Source organism: Pelobates fuscus, chromosome 1 (genome assembly GCF_036172605.1).
Source record: "Pelobates fuscus isolate aPelFus1 chromosome 1, aPelFus1.pri, whole genome shotgun sequence".
Classification (NCBI taxonomy): Eukaryota; Metazoa; Chordata; class Amphibia; order Anura; family Pelobatidae; genus Pelobates; species Pelobates fuscus.
Genome location: NC_086317.1, coordinates 365,818,876 through 365,840,827, shown reverse-complemented (window position 1 = coordinate 365,840,827; position 21,952 = coordinate 365,818,876). Strand labels below are relative to the sequence as shown.

General features: G+C 39.4%; 1 protein-coding gene across 1 annotated transcript in view; it reads right to left on the bottom strand.

The window, feature by feature from the left end:
• DIAPH3 (diaphanous related formin 3) overlaps window positions 1-21,952 on the bottom strand; it is a 747,362-nt gene that overhangs the window by 127,053 nt on the left and 598,357 nt on the right. The window contains exons 27-28 of the mRNA XM_063425945.1: window positions 7,239-7,334; window positions 6,659-6,718 (exon numbers count right to left, since the gene is read on the bottom strand). Coding sequence (XP_063282015.1) covers window positions 6,659-6,718; window positions 7,239-7,334 — 156 coding nt within the window. The remainder of the gene's footprint in view (window positions 1-6,658; window positions 6,719-7,238; window positions 7,335-21,952) is intronic.

The window sequence follows — 21,952 nt, the reverse complement described above, 5'->3', positions numbered from 1 at the left end:
TGCAGTAAGCAAGGCTCCCGGGCTTATGTTCGAAAAGTGTGTCCTCCACTACCCCATGCCCGATTTACGGTGCTCCAGTCCGGGATATATCGCAATATCTTATATAGTTTGGAAATGGAATAGGCGGTAGGGTTAAAAGAGCACAGCATTGTATCCAGAAGGTTCTCCCAGTCAGCAGGCATGAAGTGTTGTGTAATGGTATTATAGTAGTGTCGTGTTTGGAGGTAAGCGAACCATGGAATGGAAAGGCCTGCAAAACGCTCACGTAGCTCAGCAAGGGAGAGAAACCTCTTGCTGACATGATCCACATTGTGAAAGGGTGGTGAGTGCCTGGGGAAAAGCCCGGGTAGTGAGTTAAAGGTAGGTGAATAGCATTTATTGGTTCCACACCCAGTTTGGAGCGAGACTGTTGCCCTAATAGGGTTAGCTAGGAGGGGATTAGATAGGATATAGTCAGGGATAGTCAGGGAGTAGGTGGTGTGGCCTGTGAAGGAGAGCCACGAGTGGGTTTGGTGATGCCAGATAGGACTCCAAGGACAAGTTAGAAAATCTATTTTGAGATTGAATCCAGCCTAGCGCATGTCTAAGCTGTGCTGCCAGACTGTATTCCCCGGCATTAGGCAGGTTTAGACCACTATCCGCCCTGTGTTGGTTTAATTTGGTAAGGTGTGCCCTATGCCCCTGCCCTGAGATATTGTTTGATATGTTTGTTCAACAAACACTCGCCACTTTTCGAGAGGAGTATTGGGAGCATCTGGAGGGGATATAACAGTTCAGGAAAACTGACCAATTTGTATAGATTGATTCTTCAAATGTAAGATAAAGGCACCATGTGCCAGTGTTCAAACTCTGCAAAGATGGCCGTGAAGATTGGCGGAATATTTCATTTATATATGAGGGAGAGATATCCAGGGACCTTAATGCAAGATATTTAAGCGCCCTCGGTTGCCAACGCAGAAGAAGTCTTCGAGGGAGTGATTGCAAAGGGCGTCCACTCAAGTGAAGGGCACATGATTTGGCCCAACTGACCCTTAGGCCCACCATGTTGCGAAATGTTTCCAGCAGGTCAACAAGGGGAGGCAGGGAGTGCTGTGGGTCAGTGATAAAGAGTAACAGATCATCAGCAAATGCTGTGACTTTCAGTGTAACGTCACCCATCGGTATGCCCCTAAACCCCTGTAGCTTCTCAATAGCTCTCAGTAACGGGTCGAAGCAGAGGCGAGAGCGGGCAGCCCTGGTGCACTCCCCTCCCCAGGGCAAAGTATGGCGAGTCCAGGCCATTTGTGGTGATACAGATGGTGGGGTGATGGTGTATATTTTGGATAAAGTGGACAAATGTGTGTCCGAAGTATCTCAACTTCAACACCCTAATCAGGTGTGGCCAGGATATGCTATCAAAGGCCTTCTCTATGTCAAGGCTAATAAGGGATGAGGAGTATGATTTTAAATGCATTTCACATTTTTATCAATTCAGCCATTGCTGATACTTATGTCATCTATGTTTTTTTATTTTAAACTCCCATTTTGCAGCCTAATTATAACAAATGATTACATTAATAATGTATTTGTTTTTGAGTCTGAAATCCTGATGGATACCCCACTGCAGTCATTCATTTTTACTGACAAAGGTCCATTAAAACAAAGCATAATGGTGTAATTTTGAAACTAATTTAAAAGGGTACAAATTAGTATATATGCAAGCACTCTGAATATAAACATATATTATTCCATTCATAACAGCTCATTAATTTTTTTGCTACATTTAAATATTGAAACATATAGCACATTTTAGACAAATATTACATTGCATTTGTCAATAATGAATATAATACATACAGACAATTTATTTTTGCTAAAAATGTTGCTTCTTAATGCATAAACCATTACAACATTTAAAACATTTCAATAGAAAGTGGCACTTTCATTACTTAGTGCTGTAACACATTTCTCGCAGTTAGATTTTTTCACAACTTTATAAAGCTCCATTGAGGTAACGGAAGTGGCAGGTGCCACTGATCACCAAGTAAAATTCAGATTTTATTGAGTGGGGTTGATGACCCAAACCATGCAATACTAAATGAAAAATCACGCCACATCATGAAAAACATCGTAATACATTGTGATATTGACAATGGTGCATGCCCCCTAATCTTAGGACAACAGTATGAGCTATCACACTGACTAGTCATGATTAGTGGGAGATCCTGAAGCAGCTTTTGCCATTATTTCAGTCTTTTATATTTTGGTAGAGGGGCTGAGAAAATAAAGACAATCACATTTTTTCCTCCCCCCAGTAAAAGGAGGTGGCTGAATTAAAGCTGCTTTGTAAGTTTGTGAGCTTTTCAAAACATATATATTTTGTTGTTGTTCAGGAAATATTTGTACTGTGTTAGAATTTCATTGCAATTTCTACACAATCAAAACATAAGATCCAGCTGTAATGAAAATTATTCAACCCCATTGAATATCAGGTGTGCTGTCAAACTTACAGACTTTCAGGTGCAATGAACAAATCAAACAAAAGCAATTGAAATAGCTCAACACAACAAATGCTTCATTTGCAACTTATAATGACTTCTTCAGTCTCAAAATTATAAAACCCCTTTGTGGCAAACATCATCAGTACTTAGTGCACCCTTTTGCTGTTATAAATTGCTGCAAACGAGATGCATAGCCAGACACTAGCTTCTGGCATCGTCAAAATAGGGAACACTGTCTTATGAGCTGAAAGTAAAAGAAGGTGAAACTTCTTCCTTCAACTTTATTCATTTAAGCAGTTTCTAGTGCTGCCTGTGGGGCTAGGCAGCTTCACTCAAATTGAACAAGAATTTCTATTAAGTTCTCTCCTGCATAGACCCCAAAAGAGGAACAACTGCAAATAGTCCCAACACAAACTTTTACAATTCAGGTAATGTGAAAGCATGGGCATCCACAGGGATTTTTCAGCTTGTCCTGTATTTTTCTTTAGAGATTGATAATACACTGCAATACCGGCACCGGCCAGTAGGCGGCTGTGTGTGGAGAGAGGCAGGAATAGGAAGCTACATCTTATCCCTGCTTTTCTCTCCTGACTGAAACACAGGTGAGCAGCATAGAGTGCAGCCAGCAACTCCCTGACCGCAGAGACAGACTACAGATCAGGTAAGTGAGGGATGGGGAGGCAGCCTACAGATCAGGTAAGTGGGGGATGGGAGGGCAGCCTACAGATCAAGTAAGTGAAGGATGGGCGGGCAGCCTACAAATCAGGTAAGTGAGTAGGCAGCCTACAGTTCAGGCAAGTAAGGCATGGGGAGACAGCCTACAGATCAGGTAAGTGAGGGATGGGGAGACAGCCTACAGATCAGGTAAGTGAGGGATGGGGAGACAGCCTACAGATCAGGTAAGTGAGGGATGGGGAGACAGCCTACAGATCAGGTAAGTGAGGGATGGGGAGACAGCCTACAGATCAGGTAAGTGAGGGATGGGGAGACAGCCTACAGATCAGGTAAGTGAGGGATGGGGAGACAGCCTACAGATCAGGTAAGTGAGGGATGGGGAGACAGCCTACAGATCAGGTAAGTGAGGGATGGGGAGACAGCCTACAGATCAGGTAAGTGAGTGATGGGGAGACAGCCTACAGATCAGGTAAGTGAGTGATGGGGAGACAGCCTACAGATCAGGGAAGTGAAGGATACAGATCTGGTAAGGGAGGCATGGGGGGGGCAGCCTATAGGTTAGTTAAGTGAGGCATGGGGGGGGCACCCTACAGATCAGGTAAAAGAGGCATGGTGGGGCAGCCTACAGGAGGAGGAAGGGTCTGCAAGGTGGAGGAAGGGTCTGCAAGGAGGAGAAAGGGTCTGCAAGGAGGAGAAAGGGTCTGCAAGGAGGAGAAAGGGTCTGCAAGGAGGAGAAAGGGTCTGCAAGGAGGAGAAAGGGTCTGCAAGGAGGAGAAAGGGTCTGCAAGGAGGAGAAAGGGTCTGCAAGGAGGAGAAAGGGTCTGCAAGGAGGAGAAAGGGTCTGCAAGGAGGAGGAAGGGTCTGCAAGGAGGAGGAAGGGTCTGCAAGGAGGAGGAAGGGTCTGCAAGGAGGAGGAAGGGTCTGCAAGGAGGAGGAAGGGTCTGCAAGGAGGAGGAAGGGTCTACAAGGAGGAGGAAGGGTCTGCAAGGAGGAGGAAGAGTCAGCAAGGAGCAGAAATAGTCCGCAGGGAGCAGAAGTAGTTCAAAGGTAAAGTAGCATAAATAATCAGAAGGAGCACAAAGGTAAAGTAGGAGAAGGAGCAGAGAGGGCCAGCAAGGAGCTGGAAGGGACAGAAGGAGCATAAAGGTAAAGTAGGAGAAGGAGCAGAAGGGAACAAAAATTAGCAGGAAGGGGCTGCAAGAAGCAGGAAGGGGCAGCAAGAAGCAGGAATGGTCTGCAAGGAGAAGGAAGGGTCTGCAAGGAGAAGGAAGGGTCTGCAAGGAGAAGGAAGGATCTGCAAGGAGAAGGAAGGATCTGCAAGGAGAAGGAAGGAGCAGTAAAGGTCTGTGAGGAGAAGGAAGGATCTGCAAGGGGCAGGAAGGCACAAAAGGAACACAAAGGTAAAGGAGCAGCAAGAATAAGAAGAAGCACAAAGGTAAAGTAGAAGAAGGAGCACAAAGGGTCAGCAAGGAGATGGAAAGGGCAGCATGGAGTAAAAAGGAGCTGGAAGGGGCAGAAGAAATAGAAAGAAGTAATAGAAGTAAATGGAAAGTAGGAGAAGGAGCAGAAAGTTATATAAATGAACAGAAAGTGGCAGCAAGGATCAGGAAGGGTCTGCAAGAAGCAGGAAGGGGCTGCAAGGAGCAGGAAAGGGTCAGCAAGGAGCAGGAATGGTCAGCAATGAGCAGGAAGGGTCAGCAAGGAGCATGAAGGGTCAGCAAGGAGAAGAAAGGGGCAGAAAGAGCACAAAGGTAACGGAGCAGAAAGAATCAGAAAGAGCACAAAGGTAAAGTAAAAGAAGGTGCAGAAAGGGCCAGCAAGGAGCTGGAAAGGGCAGCAAGGAGTAGAAATGGGCTGGAAGGGGCAGAAGGAGCGCAAAGGTAAAGTAGGAAAAGGAGCACAAAGGAATAGAGATGAGCAGAAAACGGACAGAAGGAGCAGGAAGGTAAAGGAACCAAAATAATCAGAAGAAGCACAAAGGTAAAATAGGAGAAGGAGCAGAAAGGAACAGCAAGGAGCATGAAGGTAAAGTAGGAGAAGGGGCAGGAAGGTAAAGTAGGATAAGGAGCAGGAAGGAGAAGGAACATAAATGAGCAGGAAGGGACAGCAAGGAGCAGGATGGGACAGCAAGGAGCAGGATGGGAGAGCAAGGAGCAGAAAGGGGCAGCAAGGAGCAAAAAGGGGCAGCAAGGAGCTGGTAGGAGCAGAAGGAACACAAAGGTAAAGTAGGAGAAGGAGCGGAATGGGTCTGCAAGGAACAGAAAGAGAAAAGAACAGAAGGGCACAAAAGAAGTAACAGAAAGGTAAAGGAGCAGAAGAAGAGAAGACAGTGTCAGAAGAATAAGAAGACTATGTCAAATGAAGAATAAGAAAAGGAGATTGGAGCAAGAAGGTGAAGTGATACTGCCACTTTATTCTGGACACCACATCATAAGTCTTTGGAACCTGGGCCTGGCAGGGAAATTATGGACCTTCTCATCTCCCCAGGTAAAACAATCTCAGTGTTAATGTGTCTTTTATTTACTGAGTATCAGGAGGCACAGAGTGCCGTTAAGTAGGGGTGTCACTGATTGGCTAGAGTGGTCAGCTGGCACTCTAAGACAATCAGTAGCTACCCATTCATAAAAATGTAGAACATTTTTATGAACTGGGAACTAGCGATTGGCTTAGAGCGTCAGCTGACTCTAGCCAATCAGTGGCACCCATGCCTGATGTCAATCTGCACTTCCTGACACTCTGTTTCAGAAGCTGAATACCACTAAACGACCTGGAGATCTTGAGCTGGAGGGTTAAACCATTTGAGAGAGAGGTTTAACCCCTTAAAGGAAAGAGAGCACCCAGGGGCCTCCTGGTATAGCAATCTAATTTAGATGAAGTTGTTATGGTGACCAGAATGTTCTTTTAATTTGATTAAAGGAACACTATAGTGTCAGGAAAACATACATACTATTCACCCTGGCTTTATGTGATAATGACTATTCCCCTCCCCTTCATGACACTGTCAAAAAGGGGCCAAACATGGATGTCATAAACATGCTTCCCCCTCCCCCCCCGAAAATTCCTGCAAACGCTCAAGGATACCTAACAAAATAGAACTGTGTATTAAGAATAAATAATTCCATCCAATAGTTCTCTAGATATTCATAAACCACTCGAATTTAGGTGTTTATGAAGAAGTCTGCAGAATTATTTTCTCATGATGCACATATGCATGTATGAATCATCTTCCATAAAGAACACATAAAGACATAAAAATCAAGAGTCAACATGCTTAATAAAAGTTAGCCATTTAGTATGAAGCAAAAATATAAAATAATGAAAACACCTTGCAACAAAACAGAATGAAGCAATAGGGAATCTCCTTTTGGTGACAGACAGATTGTTACAGAGCACATTCAGAGGACGGTTAGTGTCACTGTGTTTAACAGCAAAGCAGAAGCCAGAACCATAGATTAGCAAAATAAGCATAGACGAGCAAGTAATGCATGAACACACTACATTACCATGGTTACAAGCCTTTAGAATAGGCCTTTCAGAAGTTGGACTCAGATTTTCCTGCTTGTCTGAAAAAAACCATAAAATAGAAAACAAAGGAACCTAAAGGTAAATAAATAAAATCTTAAATTCCACAGAACATATGACATTATATAGAAATACTTGGAGTTAACTTTATTACGTGAACCTTTAATGCTGTATAGGCGGAGTATATGATATAATTAAAAACGGTACACCATGATGGGATATCCCTTTTAATACACATTAGCATACACACCAGAGAGATAAAATACATATGGTTTTGAAGACAAGTCTTGTCATAATCAGCAGCTTATGTTAAGTTCAGTGCATCGGTTTGCAAAGTAGTACTGACATCAGCCAACTTGAATTAAATGTCTTCCCTGACATTTGTCATTGCGAGGAAAGGATTACGCTTGCTCCTGGCACTTTAAGCACATTCTCCCGGTAGCACTATGTTTCTGATGAACGTTTTAAAATGCATGCACTTACACAAATTTGCAAAACCAAGCTGTATGGAGTTACAAGTTATATATATTTAAAAAAAATAAAAAAAGGTATACTGGTCACCTTTAGGTCTCGGTGTTCTTTTTCTCCTGTCTCTGAAAGCAGCTCCAGACTGCAAGGCCTCTAGCAGGCTATCCATCACGCCAGTCTCCTCACCCTCTGAAAGAAGAAAGAAAGGAAAAAAAAAAGATTGAGGGAATTCCATCAGCCCTGTAGGTTACCATAGCAATGTCAGAGACATACAGACTGATAAAAAAGATCACTCTGTTATGACTAAAACCAGCAATTTTAAAACTAGACAAGCTTTTAACTGACTCATCTATCATCCTTTTCTTAATAAAATCAGTCTCATTTCGTTTTTGTGTTGCTATCTAGTAAAGTGGACGAAAGTTCAATTGATTTACTTCAGGCCCTAGGCTTTATAGTCAGAGACAGTAATCTCAAAAGGAATATGGCTTCTGTCTTATCGTCTTTCTTTCTGAACCCTGTGTGTTAAGGTCACTCATAAATCATACGTCCCTTGTGAAAAATTGTAACTATATAGCTCCCTAAAAAGGAATCAACTGTAGTTACATTTGACTTAAAAGGGCTCAAAGGCGTGCATTTTGCAACTTAAAAACAAATAAATCTCAGTATTACACAAAATTAAATGTGAAAAACTACAAATCAGAAATACTATGTAAAACTATTATATTTTGAATGTGATATTTAGATCAATGACCGTCCTAAGGGAGCTCTTTTCGTTTCAGGTCCTGTTGACAATATCTCCCACAATACAATGTAACACATTGTGGCAAGTGTAGACAGCACCTAATTTGTGAGAGGTTAGCTATATTAATATGAACAATTTTAGTTTAAACAAAGCAAGTGTTAAGTCGTTTAAGGGGAAGTATTAGGGTAGCTAATTTACTGAATAAAGGAAAATTAAGTGACGTATGAATTTGAGTACATAAAATGTCTAGACATGCTAATTATTTATTCATCATTCATTATCAGTGATTCACGGAATTATTTCTGCTGAAGCACAATATTTTCTATTAGTCTACGATTCTGTTTCAGAAATCATCTTCATCATCTTGAGATGTGCTTGATTACAACTAAACTATGCAACACAAAATGTAAATATATGAATAAGTTCGGAAAATCGTGAGCAAGCAGTTTGCATTTAAATGAAAGCACGTGAAAAGTTGACCCAGCATATAAGATGGCCACAGGGATACGGACACTCCCAGCATTTAGAATGGCATTACATATCTTTTTTTTCATTATAGGTGACATTAGATACCAATATAACAGATCAGAATAACTATTTTTACTTTAAGCATATTTATCCAAATAATTGATTTCTCTAATGTTATTAAGTGTAAGGGACTGAAAAAGACCCCCATATAATCAAGGTACGGGACAGATTTAATATGTCTAGATAAACTTTTCAAAATAATTTACATTATATATATATGTATAGATCAGTATTTCTCTATGAAACGATTGACTAAATAGAATTTGATAGTTAAGCAAAAAAGCTTTACATGATCCATCTACCAACCCACAAATTGTTATACGCCCTGCGGACAAAGGTTGGGAAATTGTGATCCTTAATTATGCGGAGTATCGATATGAAACCCTGAGACAATTGATGAATGAAAGCACATATGAGAGTATCACCTTTAACCCTGATGAGAAGTTCATGCAGGTAATCTGTACTAGAATACAAAGAGAATTTGAAGCAGGTATTCCTCTGCCATATACTATTCCCAAACACCATAAAGGTTTCACTTCCCCTCCAGGCAGAACGATATGCCTATGATATATGTGTCTGACATAGGTGGAATCTATTAAACACACAGAGTCATATTTGCGTGACAGTGGGGCATTGATTGAGATAATAAATTAAACATGAGTACTGGATGGTGATGAACTACTGGCAGTGATGGACGTATCCAATCAACCTCCATGAGGAGGGCAATACTCGGTGAACAATTTGATCTTGGCATCTCCCCACTACCAAAGTCCAACTGTAGAATACTTTCTAGCGATGGGGGCATTGATGGCACCCTCATAGGCCAGTGTTTACATATATATGTATAAAAGGACTGTACTTGAATCCTTGTTTCAGAAATTTGTTTTGATTTACAAACAATATTTAAACAATTGTTTTATTGTATGGGGGAGATGAACAGTCCTTTGAGGACGTCATGAAGAAAGTTAACACCCCTCCTAGTCCTGTTAGGATGACATATTGAAATTGATTGACTGGGATACACCCTTTACAGAAAGAGTACAAATAGAAATACTATTTTATATGGGATATTCACTGACCACTCTAGAGTCAGCATTGATATGCTTCCACTGTTGGCTAGAGGGGGTGACAGAGCTCAACTCCTTCTTCAGCGGGAAACATTATGGATTAAAACCTTGAGTACCGTGGCTCCCAATGGACTAAATTCATATATTTCTTATTTGCCTTTTTACATAACCGATTTAGATTTAAATTGAAATCTGCCTTTACATAAATGTTTATTTTTTCAGTTTCTTCTTTTCAGGAATTATAAAAGAGTATAAAATGACCCAATTGTTTAATAATATTAATGTCATTGTTTTTATTTTGCAATATGATAACGTGGTTGTTCTCATTGTAGATGCATATTGTGTACAGACATTAGTTCCCTGCTCTTTTTTGTTTTGTTTGTTCTCTACATATAAATCACCATGGTTCTAATAGTTTTCTTTACTTATAATTTACATTATTGCTTTGCGCTTTTTGCACTACTAGGCTACATTGTTTTGTTAAGTTGGCTATATTTATAAAACACAAAACACAACAACAATAAATTGGTAGTGAAAAAAGTGATAAGTGCTCTCTATCCAATAAAGCAGCTATTCACCAACAAGGAGTTCCTTTTACCTTGTGAACAATAGAACAAAACAAGCAAGTAAATTAGGTGGACAGCACTAAGAATTATTATAATAAAATCATACATACACAGGTAGCAGCAGATTTCACAATTATGTGTCTTACTCTTAAAAAAAAAAAGGCAAATAAAAGTACAATGATAGTGCAGTATGTTATGAATAATATGGTTGATTGATTGTTCAATAATAATCTTTTTGATTTGGACCAGTTGTTTCACAAGCTTTATTTCCTCAACAGTTCCTCAACAGTTTCTAGTGGAAGCTTTTTGGTGTAACTGCACGTTGATGTACCATGTCCATGACACTACTATTCTTGCTACTGGTTTCCAGTGGGAAGCTTTTTGTTTTCACACAATGCATGGGTTTTTTTATTTTTGAACTTCCTTGGCCTTCTATTTTTAGTTATATGTTTGTTCCATTGTGGTTAAGCACTGGGGAATTTGGATATCATTTATGCCACTAGTTGCAGTTGGGATAGAAAGTGTGCCCTTTTCTCTTTGTTTTGTGTATATATATATTTAATATTTTGAAGAAAAAAAAAAAAAGCTAATAAAAGTTAAACATATCCTGTAATAATAAACTGGACCCTAAATTTGTAAAAATGTCCACATATTAAGAAATTGGAGAACCAGCTTTGCAATCTATCACAGTGGTTCTTAAAACTTTGGTGTGGGAGCTAAAGTTTGGTCGTCGTTCAAGTTCAGTGGGTTTCCAATATTTGGAATATTAAACACCAGGCTACTTTTAACAAAAAAAAAAAATGGTTATTCGAGCAACACACACATATATATTAAATATAATATATTAAAAAAACTTGATGAGAAAAGATTTGAAAGTAGAAGTGGAATTATGCACGAGTACTGTGAGCATTTCCATGTCTAACTATGTTGGCTTTAACATTTGGAATGATAGGTACTGTGGAATGAAGGCATTTAGACACCAACACCCTTCAAACTTCCAGGGTAATTACAATAGTCTCTGGAAGTGGAGGGGTAATCTATAAATGGGCCTGGAAGACAAAAATTATCAATAGTAAAAATCAACGGGTCTATGAAATACCTGAAATAATAACGGTTGGATACTTTGCCAAAAAGGAACCACCCAGAACACTCCAACCACATGTACAGGACTGTTCACTTAGAGCCACATGATATTCAGCATAACGCTTTTAGTGATCTACGCATATGAAAGCATTGTACAGGGGTTGTGTACAATTGCAAAAGCATTTTGAACATTTGCTCCTGTGAGTGAGAACTTATGAAGATCCCTCCAGGCACATCCCAAATATTCTCCCTCACAACTCCCTCCTGGGGTTCATTCAAGTCTTTCTTCCAGGGACCAGAGTATTTAATTTAACCCTATACACCTGGGTTTGAGCATTGTGCATTATACAATAAGGTGATTAACCCCCTTTGACAAATACCTCAATCACAGATGAACTCAAATAAGATCATTTAAGACCTAGCTAGGAACCATGCCCTCTACTGATTTGTGAAGTCTCAAAGCTGAAGATAACTAAAGAAGCTTTTTGTGGAGAGGGAAGTGACTTCTGAAAAAGTGACCTTTACAATAATCTGGTATAACTGATGAAGCCTTCTAACCACTGGAAATCTTTAGGCACCATGCCTAGAGGGAAATCATTGTTGCCATGGAAGGGGTCATGACCGGACAACTCGTATGAAGCAAAGCCCTCTGCCACCTATCCAGCCACATGTAGAACTAAGGTAAATCTAAACCTATGAGTGTGGAGAACTAGCCCTCGCCAAAAGCTCCTGGAGGAGCCTGGTTGCTTGCCTCTTGCCTCAGGATTATGGGCCATGCTAAAAGGCTATTTCAAAGACTGGGTTCGTGGGATTCCCTTGGACTGTTCGGGAACCGAACCAACCCACGAACTGCGGACCACTTCTGAGCTGATTTACCCTTATGAGCCTCTGACAGTTCTATCAGTGTGGCTTCTAATTGGGCACCTTGTTCGTGAGAATGCAGGCAGCGGTGTTTGGGCTTCGATCGCATGGAACTAAATTTGGACACACACTCCCGAACACCGCTGAACTTGGATGAACGCCTGCTCCTTCCCCACACACGTCAGGAGAGCACAATTTGGTAGGTTTGTTTGTATGTTTCATACAAATAAATGCTACTAAGAAGCCAGATTGTGCGTTTGGTATTTCTTTCGCATGGAACTCCTGAAGTTAACCGGCCAAAAGCACAAAATGCCCTGAAACTGTTTTGGGCATAGGACCATGTGTGTGACTGGTCATAATTTCCACACGGTGGCGTTTCGGCTCTGTTGGTGGGATCTGAGCGCTTTTCGGATATGTTGGGCGCTCAGTGTATAGACTGTGGGGGTTCTTATGTGGTAAATACGTTTTTATGTTTTTCTATATTTGTTACTGTATTTGCTCAGGGACATTTTGTGGGTGTGCTTATGGGCGTGTTTTGGGGAGTGTCTACTGTACCAGATTCTGTATAAATGTGAGCCATTTGGCTGGGAATAAACAGTTCTTCTTCACCCTTCACTTAGCCTCGGCTCGTGTTTGGGTGATACTGCGGTTACCCCTTTAGCAATACTATAATCACTGGCAGCTATAATCACTCTGGAGCGATCACAACTAGGAAGGGGCAACCACAGGCGGTAGAGACTCATCTTCAAGAGGGTATATCGCCACAATGAGTTCAGCTCAAAATCCAACCATCACCTCTCTCTAGGGTGGATGCCACATGACCAATTGAGCTGGCTAGATTGAGAGCTCCAGGTCCCCCACTGTCTAAGGAAGATGCAAAACATTTAGAAGAATGCATCTATGGCAATCTGCAGATATTAGGGTTATCATATGTAAATATGGGGAGAGCCTGTAAAACACATGAGGGAGTAGGCGCATTTCAAAATAAATTACCTGACCTATGCACGGTATGAATCTGGGGACCTATGCATCCAAATCCATTCTGAGAGTCAGGAGCAAAAGAGTATAGTTTACAGGTCTTAACTTAGATGAGGCAGCTGCTAAACCATTGTATAGTGGGAAGGACTATGACTAGGAGCCTAGCACCACCAAATGGGTACAGCGGCCAGTATAGAGAGCGCAAGTGGGTATAGAAAACTGTTCAGGGAGACCCCAATGGTCCAGCAACCCAAATAAGTGCATCCCATTTAACCCTATGGAAACTGTACTCATATTTTAAAGTAAAGAATGGGTTGACAAGCTAGTGCAATGTAGAATGTCATAAAAGGTTACAAACTACTGATCTATCAGGTTCAAGAAACTTTAAGGGATCACTATAGGGTCAGGAACACAAACATGTATTCCTGACCCTATAGTGAAAACCCATCATATAGGTGGCTTGCCCCCACCCTTAGCCCCTCAGAATGGCTTAAAACTTACCTTATTTTCAGCCCTGCCCCTTGGTGACATCATCAATATTGCCGATTTTTTTGCCAATCCAATGCTTTCCCATGGGGAAAGCATTGGATTGGCTAAAATTCGGCAAGGGGACGGGACCAAACAACATTTTGTCCAATCAGCACCTCCTCATAGAGATGCATTGAATCGATCCATCTCTATGAGGAAAATTCAGCGTGCCCATGCAGAGCGTGGAGACGCTGAACGGCACTGCTATCTACTGTTCAGCCCCGAGCCAGGAAGCCCCTCCAGTGGCCATCTGAGCAGTGGTCACTTGGAGGTGTCCCTAGGGGCAATTTAAACACTGCATTTTCTCTGATTGTTTGTGTTATATATTTGTTTGTGTTATATATTTGTGTTATACATTCTCTGAAAAAGCAGTGTTTACATGAAAATGCCATTAAGCTGTAGTTGTTCTGGTCACTATAGTGTCCCTTTAACACAGAAGTATACAGTTTCACAAGTTTTTAGTTTAAGCTATAGTGTTGACTGATTGGCAACAACGCTCTGTGATCAATAAAACGGATCTGACCATCGATGTTGATAGTAAAAGGGTGCTGACTGTGGAAAAGAATCCCACACCTTTTTTTTGTATTTGCATTGGTTCATTGAGAAACGCTGCACAAACAAGACTTAGCATAATTTGCTGTCATATGTATAACTCCACCTCCAGAAGATACAATAACATGTTAACCCTGCACATATTGAGCATGTCATCGGCACACATAGTATGCAGGCAACAGAAAACCAATGCCGCCATGGCCCAAGTCCTCCCCTCAGTACATCACTAATTTTGGTTAGAGTAACCCGTTAAAACACTCCAGAGTAATAAATTCTTTATAAGAGCGGAGAGACCCTTTAAAATCAGAGTAAAACGGATTGGAAATATGAACTTTAGGTCCAATTGCACACAACCAACCAACTTAAATTGCATATGTATGGAGAAAAACATTTTCTATCACGCATGAATCAATCAGTTTAGTTGAAACAGACATTATAGGAAGCAAAGAGGCCCAGTATGCTATATTCATTAGTGGAGATCAGTATGTGAAAGTATGCAAAATATGTCTGAAATTCTGAAGCTTCTTTTAAAGCACAAGACAATTATAAATGTCTGAGGTCAAAAGTCATTCAACTTTATTCAGCTCTATGTTGCTCTCAAAGATTAATACTTTTTAAATATACATTTTAACATCTACATTAAGCAATCCAGCTGTGCTAGATTAATACGAATAGCTTAGACCTTGGTTTTAGTTTCCACTAGAATCTAATTAGTGGCTGAAGAATGAAATGTATCGTCTGTGTTTTTAATTAAGAGATAAGAATATTTAATTTGTTTAATCACGGACAGGTGTAGCATTCAAACACAGTTGCTGGATATTTAGCCTCTTGTATGCAGTGAGCAAACAAACAGCACACTGCTTGTTAATAGACAGATACGGTCTGACTTGCTATCCATGGCATTCCTACATAGCAACAGTAAGCACTCTCTCCAATTGTAGTAGTAGTGCCATTTACTGTGTAAGCAAAGTGAAAGCTGGCACTTCTTTAGACAACGTGAAACAGTTGATCCCTTGATTCATTTTAATTTGCATTTATATGAAGCTAATCGTTAAATAAAAACCCCACAGCTCATTTCTGCTTTAAATTAGAACATATATTCAGTCAGCAGAATTATACTTTAGAGGAATACAAACAGCCTCTCGTGTGGTGTAATTCTGGTAGGCTGCTTTGACATATTTGAAAGATGATTATCGAAAGGAGCTGATCTGTTCTGCTCTTTCCACAGTAAAAATGTGTGCCTGGCAGGCTACAGGCATGGCTAAATCCAATAGCTCTCCAACAAACGAGTATCAATGCTCAAATAAAATATTTTGCCCTTACTGAAATATGTTCTACTAGCTATTATTTACCACGGTTACCAAGGAGTACATTCCATGGAGCTAGCAAAGATATTACCCTTTGTTCTCTGTGTAATTACAGAGAACAATTTATCATGAAAGATTTTGATTTAACATTGATTTCACAGTGCTGTATACATTTTTATGGTCAAACATTATATAGTTTGTTGCTCTCCACTCTACTAGATTCACAGGCAATCGGAAAGGTTTTCATGACTTTGGAATTAATGTGGTTCTTTATGTACATTTAAAGGGCCACTTCAGCTGAGGAAAAAATGTCCTGTCATGTTAAATATGCTAATTCATTGCATTTTTGGGAGAGTGACGGACACTATTGGTATTCCTTGGCAGCAATATAATCACTGTCTTTTCTCTGAAAACGCAGTACTTACAGCAAAACACCTGTAGGGACAGGGTCCCTTCAATAAGGTGAAATAGAAGCGTTTCGATTCCATATATAAATAATGAGAAACACTATCTAAGGCATTTATGGGCAATATATACAAATAGACAGACATATATTATTGTCCTGAGGAAAGTTCTAACGATGTACTGAAACGTTGACTATTGATGGAAGCCAGCATGGATAAATAAGACCCGGAGTGCCAGTTTTCCCTTTTTATTTTTGTGTTAGGCAGCCAAAACTGAGCACCAGGTGATTTATAAACTGATTTTTTTGTGTTTGTGTTGTTCATTTAACATATGGGCACACGTCCATGAAAGCAAAATACTAAACAAGTCAAACAACAAAACGCAAAACACTAAATTAATCTTAGGTAAACATTGCAATCTATTCAATGTATTTGAAAATGTATGTCCTCAAAATCCTTTCTAATTAAAATAATAAACATTGCTGAAATACTGATTACACTTTCAGGCATATGATCTAACATAAGTCAGAACCCATAACTATTTTAACATTAAACTTGGCACAATTTACATTTCTCACACAGAGATCTTGAAGACGAAAAGTTAAAAACTTCTCATAGTAACAGATTTTGTTTTTTGTTTTTCAAGGAGGAAAGACAAAATAACACTATTAATGAGTAATGAGACAGTGAGATAAATGATGTTTCCATGAGAAAACGGTTTTGAACCCTGCAATTTTAATACAGCTTTCTTTCTGATGTAGGTAGACTGCCTGCCTTTCATTTTCCTATTTTTTTTTCTTGAAATGTTACAAGAAGAATAATTATGTGATTTGCTGCAGACATTCAGCCTCACTGTTATGAACCGCCATCCTCCACTCATTAACCATCATCAGTGAGGTGTCAGGACTTTATTCTGTATCATACATTTCATTTCCTTCAAACCACCAGACTCATATGCAGCAATTTTCTCAAGGCATAAACCTCATCTGAATTTACTCAGACATTTAAACAAGTTCATATAATACCTTTTTTTAAATTGATATTTTGTGCTAAATATGGATAACATAGCACTGATTTTGCTTCTTTCTCCAATCATATCAGGTCTGCTTCTTGCCCTCTGATATTTTTACAGCAAAAAAACCAAAATGATTTAGAAATCACAAAACATCTTTTCATCTTTTCTCTTTACAGCATTTCTTCAGTCACTGTTTAGCCTTCATTTACCTATATTACCTATAATATATTGTTAAACACAAATATACACACAAGTCAAGCCATAAGACTTGCTTTTCCCACAGAAATCTCAATTTAACAGTGCTATCACTGCAAGGGATTCTGGGTAGGTGTATTCAAATGAGCTCAACAAAGAATTACATTTTTGCCTCATTATTCCACGTTATATATGTATTCCTTAGAGTGTGTGTCTGCTGTATACAACAGCTTTGAAACACAACTCAGGAAGTGGTGCAATGCCAGTGAACAACTCATGCACAGCCGTTTCATTGTTAATGCAGCTCATCAGCATGTGGTTGGTTATTTGCTTGCTATGGAGACTTGGTGTTACTTGTGAAGGGCATACCAATAGAGGAGTGGTGGGGAAAAAAGTGTGTATGAAAACTCCCTCTACCTGAAGTGGATAGTTAATACATTGCTAAACACAAATACACACACCAGTCAAGTAATAAGACTTGCTTTTTTCCACAGAAATCTCACTTCAGCAGTGCTCTAACTACTGCAAGGGATTCTGGGTGGGCATATGCACATGAGTTCAACAAAGAACCACATTTTTGCCTCATTATTCCACTTTATACATGGATTCCTTGGAGTATGTGATCACTCAAATTTATTTACCTAATGTTTAATGTAAGAGACAGCTCAGTTGTAAGATCAGGCAGGAAATCTAGTTTTATTTATGCCATATGTACCACGAGTTTTATTTTTGTGAACACACACTATAATTGAACGTTTTAGTAGGGTAGATGTACCAATCATTTTTGTTTATAATACCCAACAGTAATTGCCTGTCTTCTTTAACCAATAAGTGATCAGACAAGGCTTGTTCTCCAGGAGGATTCTATGGGAGAACTGTGCAATTCACACAAACCCATGAGAGAAGCAGAAACAAATGCATGTGCAAGGATGCTTTATGATCATAGGGTTTATGGGACAATTACAATTGTATATTCTGCCTAGCTTGTCTCTGTTTATCATTTCAAAGCTAAAAACTAAAACACAAGAGACCTCCATGATTAGTAATCATGTGTCAGACATACACTTTTTGGGGGGATGGTGTTTTAACATACTTATGAAAGGATTATTAATTTCAAGGACACTCTAGCCTCAAATTATTATTTTGTTAATAAACTGTTTCACATTGCTGCATTTGCAATAAATCCCAGACTGTATATTTCAAGCAGTTAACATGACCTAGATGAGGAGGTCATCAGCCGATCATGACGCTCCAATAATTTCCACCTGCTCTTTTCAAAGTGCTTCCTTTAGCCAATACATCTCAGAACTTTATGGGTGGAGCATAAGCAGAAATTTAAGTTTAGTTTTTTTTTTTTTAGCAAGAATAATTGTTAGCTCAACTCCAATTTCAGACACCTTTGCTTTGGTGAAATGCTGCAATTTAGATGGGAGGAACTGAAACTAAGTCGTGATATTACTTAGTCAAAGGGAGTGTTAGATACAGCTGGCAGGGTAAGAGATGCAGCAAACTGCAAAATATTTATAGTATGATTTCCTGTTTGCAATAACAATACCAAATTACAAAATTAATTGTTGAAATAGTACAGGTATATTATTTAGCTGTAAAATGAATACAAGCTGTGGTGTTGCTTCTAGTGTCCTTTTAAGGCAGTCTACTTTGATTCTAGTATATGTTTTTGATTATTAAAAAATAAATGTCAATGAAGCATAACTTCATGCAGATAAGAAACTGAAATAACGTCATTGTACGATACCGCCTAATATATCGTCCGTGGGTATTCTTTTTACATAACTTGCAGCACTAAACTGCTCCTCTAAACTCGTGGTAAGCGGTGGGATAACTTGCAGTACAGTTATCTAAAGAGGCTAAAGTTGACCGGAGACGCACACAAGAGCCCACAGCGCTGCTGAGGGACGCAACATGGTTGAGCAGAAGAATGGAGACACACACTGCTCTATGTATAATACAGGTACACAATACCTAGATACATGGAACACAATCACAAAAATGGTGCCGCAAGCTTGTGTCTTTCGCCAAACAAATCAGGCCATCCATCACACGTCAATTTTTATAAAAATCTTACCAGAGATTATTTTAGATTATGAAACCAAACTAAAATCTATTTGATCATTTAAACCTTTCAAATATGATAACATAGGTGATTGAATATGGGAAGACATGTTTCTTATCTGTCAGACAGATATTATAGTTTTAATTAAGATTTCCTTTGCCTCTACACTATTACAGACAAGCCGATTACTAATGGTTGGCTTCCAGGGTTTTAGTCATAGCCAGAGCACAAGCTTAGGCTTTAACTGTATGATAAGATATATTTTCAGAAATCTCTGTGCACAACAGAATAATTATGACTATTTTCGCTAAATGATGACTAAGTGGAAACAAAAATATTCAAAGTGAATTTCAATTTAAGGCCTGGTACCCCATTTTCTACTATCCAAGTCAGATATATTCTTTGCACATTCGTTACACCTGCCCTATCCCCTCCATGTATTTAAAGGTCTTCATTATTCCCAGTTGGCATAGGGTTATTAATTGATGTCTGCTTCCTACTTCTCCTCCGGTGCATTAATACATTGGATTGTGTAACCAGAGATTGGGTTTACACAGAAGAAGCTCTGTCAATGTTTTATTAATTTGTTGTTTACACTGGCATGTACCCTTTATGCTGCCTTCCACCACCCCCCTTTAATTTTTTAATGTGGCATATTTTCAAACTAGTAAATGAAGAAATGTAGGGGCTACTTTTACTTCTGTGCAAATGACAGGTTTACAAAAGTTGACAAGCTCAACATCATTTGTCATCTCTATCAGACCTAAAAGTGCTTTACTTACCTCTCACAGATTCAAGTCACCTCCTGTGGGATCATAACAGCAATACGCAAGTGCATTGAAGTACTCCTAATATCTTATGGTCGGGAAAGTGATTAGGGTGCCCCATGTGACCAATGACAAAGAGGATAGAGGAGAAGAGTTCCAGTGAGCACCCTGGATACATCTGGAGATAGTGGCACCATTAACATAGGTTTAGTTGGACTAGGAGATCATTAAAGGAACACTATAGGCACCCAGATCACGTAATCTCAATGAAGCGGTCTGGGTGTTATGTCGCCCTGTTTTTACCCTTCAGCTGAAAACGGTAATTTTTTTTTGCAGGGTTAACCTGCTTCTGGTGGCTGTTTCACGGATAGCCATTGGAGACAATTCTACCAAAACAGCAGAGTAAAATTCCACTATTTCAATCAGACCATCTTATTGGCATGGCACTGCGTTTTCCAGTGCATGTGCACTAACCCCAAAATGCTTTCTTATGGCAAGGCTTTGGATTGGCTGAGATCATCGATCTCTATTATCTCAGCCAAAGAGGCAAAGTGGCATGCCAGAGACCAGTGATGTGAGGGTGAAAAGGTAAATTCACCTTTTAACCTTTTCTGTGAGTCATCTAAATAGTGACAAGGGCACTAAAGTGCTAGGAATACACACATTTGTATTCCTTTAAAATCTGCAAAATAAACTTTTCAAGACACGTGTTTGGAAGTAGATTGAGATTATATTTGATTATTTACATCTATCCCTTTAACAGACTAAGTGTAGGGATTGGGTTGAGAATCTTTGCCTGATGTTTTTGAGTGTATTAGAATAGTCAGCAAGATACAGATTTGCAGTAGAGTTACAAATGTATGTTTTAATTATTTATTTTTTAAATGTATGTTTTGGTTTTTTTTCTTCTTCTTCAAATCTTATCAATCTTATCAATGTATACATTTTTACACTCAACAGTTAGAGTTGTACTCCTAACACTATAGTGCTGGAGTACCAGTTAAAGTGCACTGCCCACCTTTTCTGCATCGCCGCACACAACTTGCCGCAGCTGACTGATATCAATCTTGACAATCTCAGCCAATCCAATACCTTCCCATAGAAAAGCATTGGGAGGCTATTGTGAAACACAGCGCTGTGCCACTCAGCATCTCCTCATAGAGACACATTTCTATGGGGAGTGTTTAGCACCTCTATTCAGAGCGTGGGGACGCTTAATGCAGGTGCTGTACACAGCGCTTATTTTTTTTTTTAGTCGGCTCAAGAAAATCAATAACATTTTAGAAATTGAGACTAGAAGATTCCTTAATTAGTGAATTACAGGGATGGGGATAAATCTTCTATATGATGCTATTTAATCAGAACACTGTTTAAATGTCTTAAAAAGATTTTGAATGAAACGTGTGCACTTAGATGTCATCACCTTGCTCTGAATCATAGTCTTGCACTTTTTGTACTCATTCTGTTTTGTGAGTTTGACAGTATCTGTTTTTTTGAATACCCTAAAGGAAAAATAAATATATATGGATTTTAAAAGACAGACATCTGTATTATCTTCTATACTGCTATAAACTCATCCTCCCACGACAACATCGAGAAGGCATGGCCCCCTTCTCTATGGTTTAATCCAATAAAGGACAATTGGGGACCTGATGCACATGTGCAGGGAGTGTGTGCATTCAAGCTTCCCCATAGGACAGGCACTAGAGGTGGACTTCTCTGCAATATAAACACAAGAAAACTGTATTGTTTTACATTGCAAGGTTAAAATGACAGAACCACTTCACTAACACACACACACACACATATATATATATATATATATATATATATATATATATGTCACATACTTGCTGGAATGTTCCTTTAATGGAAGGATACAGTATTACATTTTATTGTAAATTATCTAGATGTGTACTCAATGATTTTTTTACATTAATTTATAGGGAATACAGCATTCTTCTAATAACTTCCTTTGCTCCCTTAGGCTACGTTTGTGTGAACGTTAAGAAGGTTCTTTTTGACATACTGTACTGTTCTGCAATCAGCACGCTAGAAGAGTGATTTAGAATGTGCGAAGAACAATGTATTTTACAGCCAAAATGTGCTTTAATGGAAAATTGCAATGGCTATGTGTCCT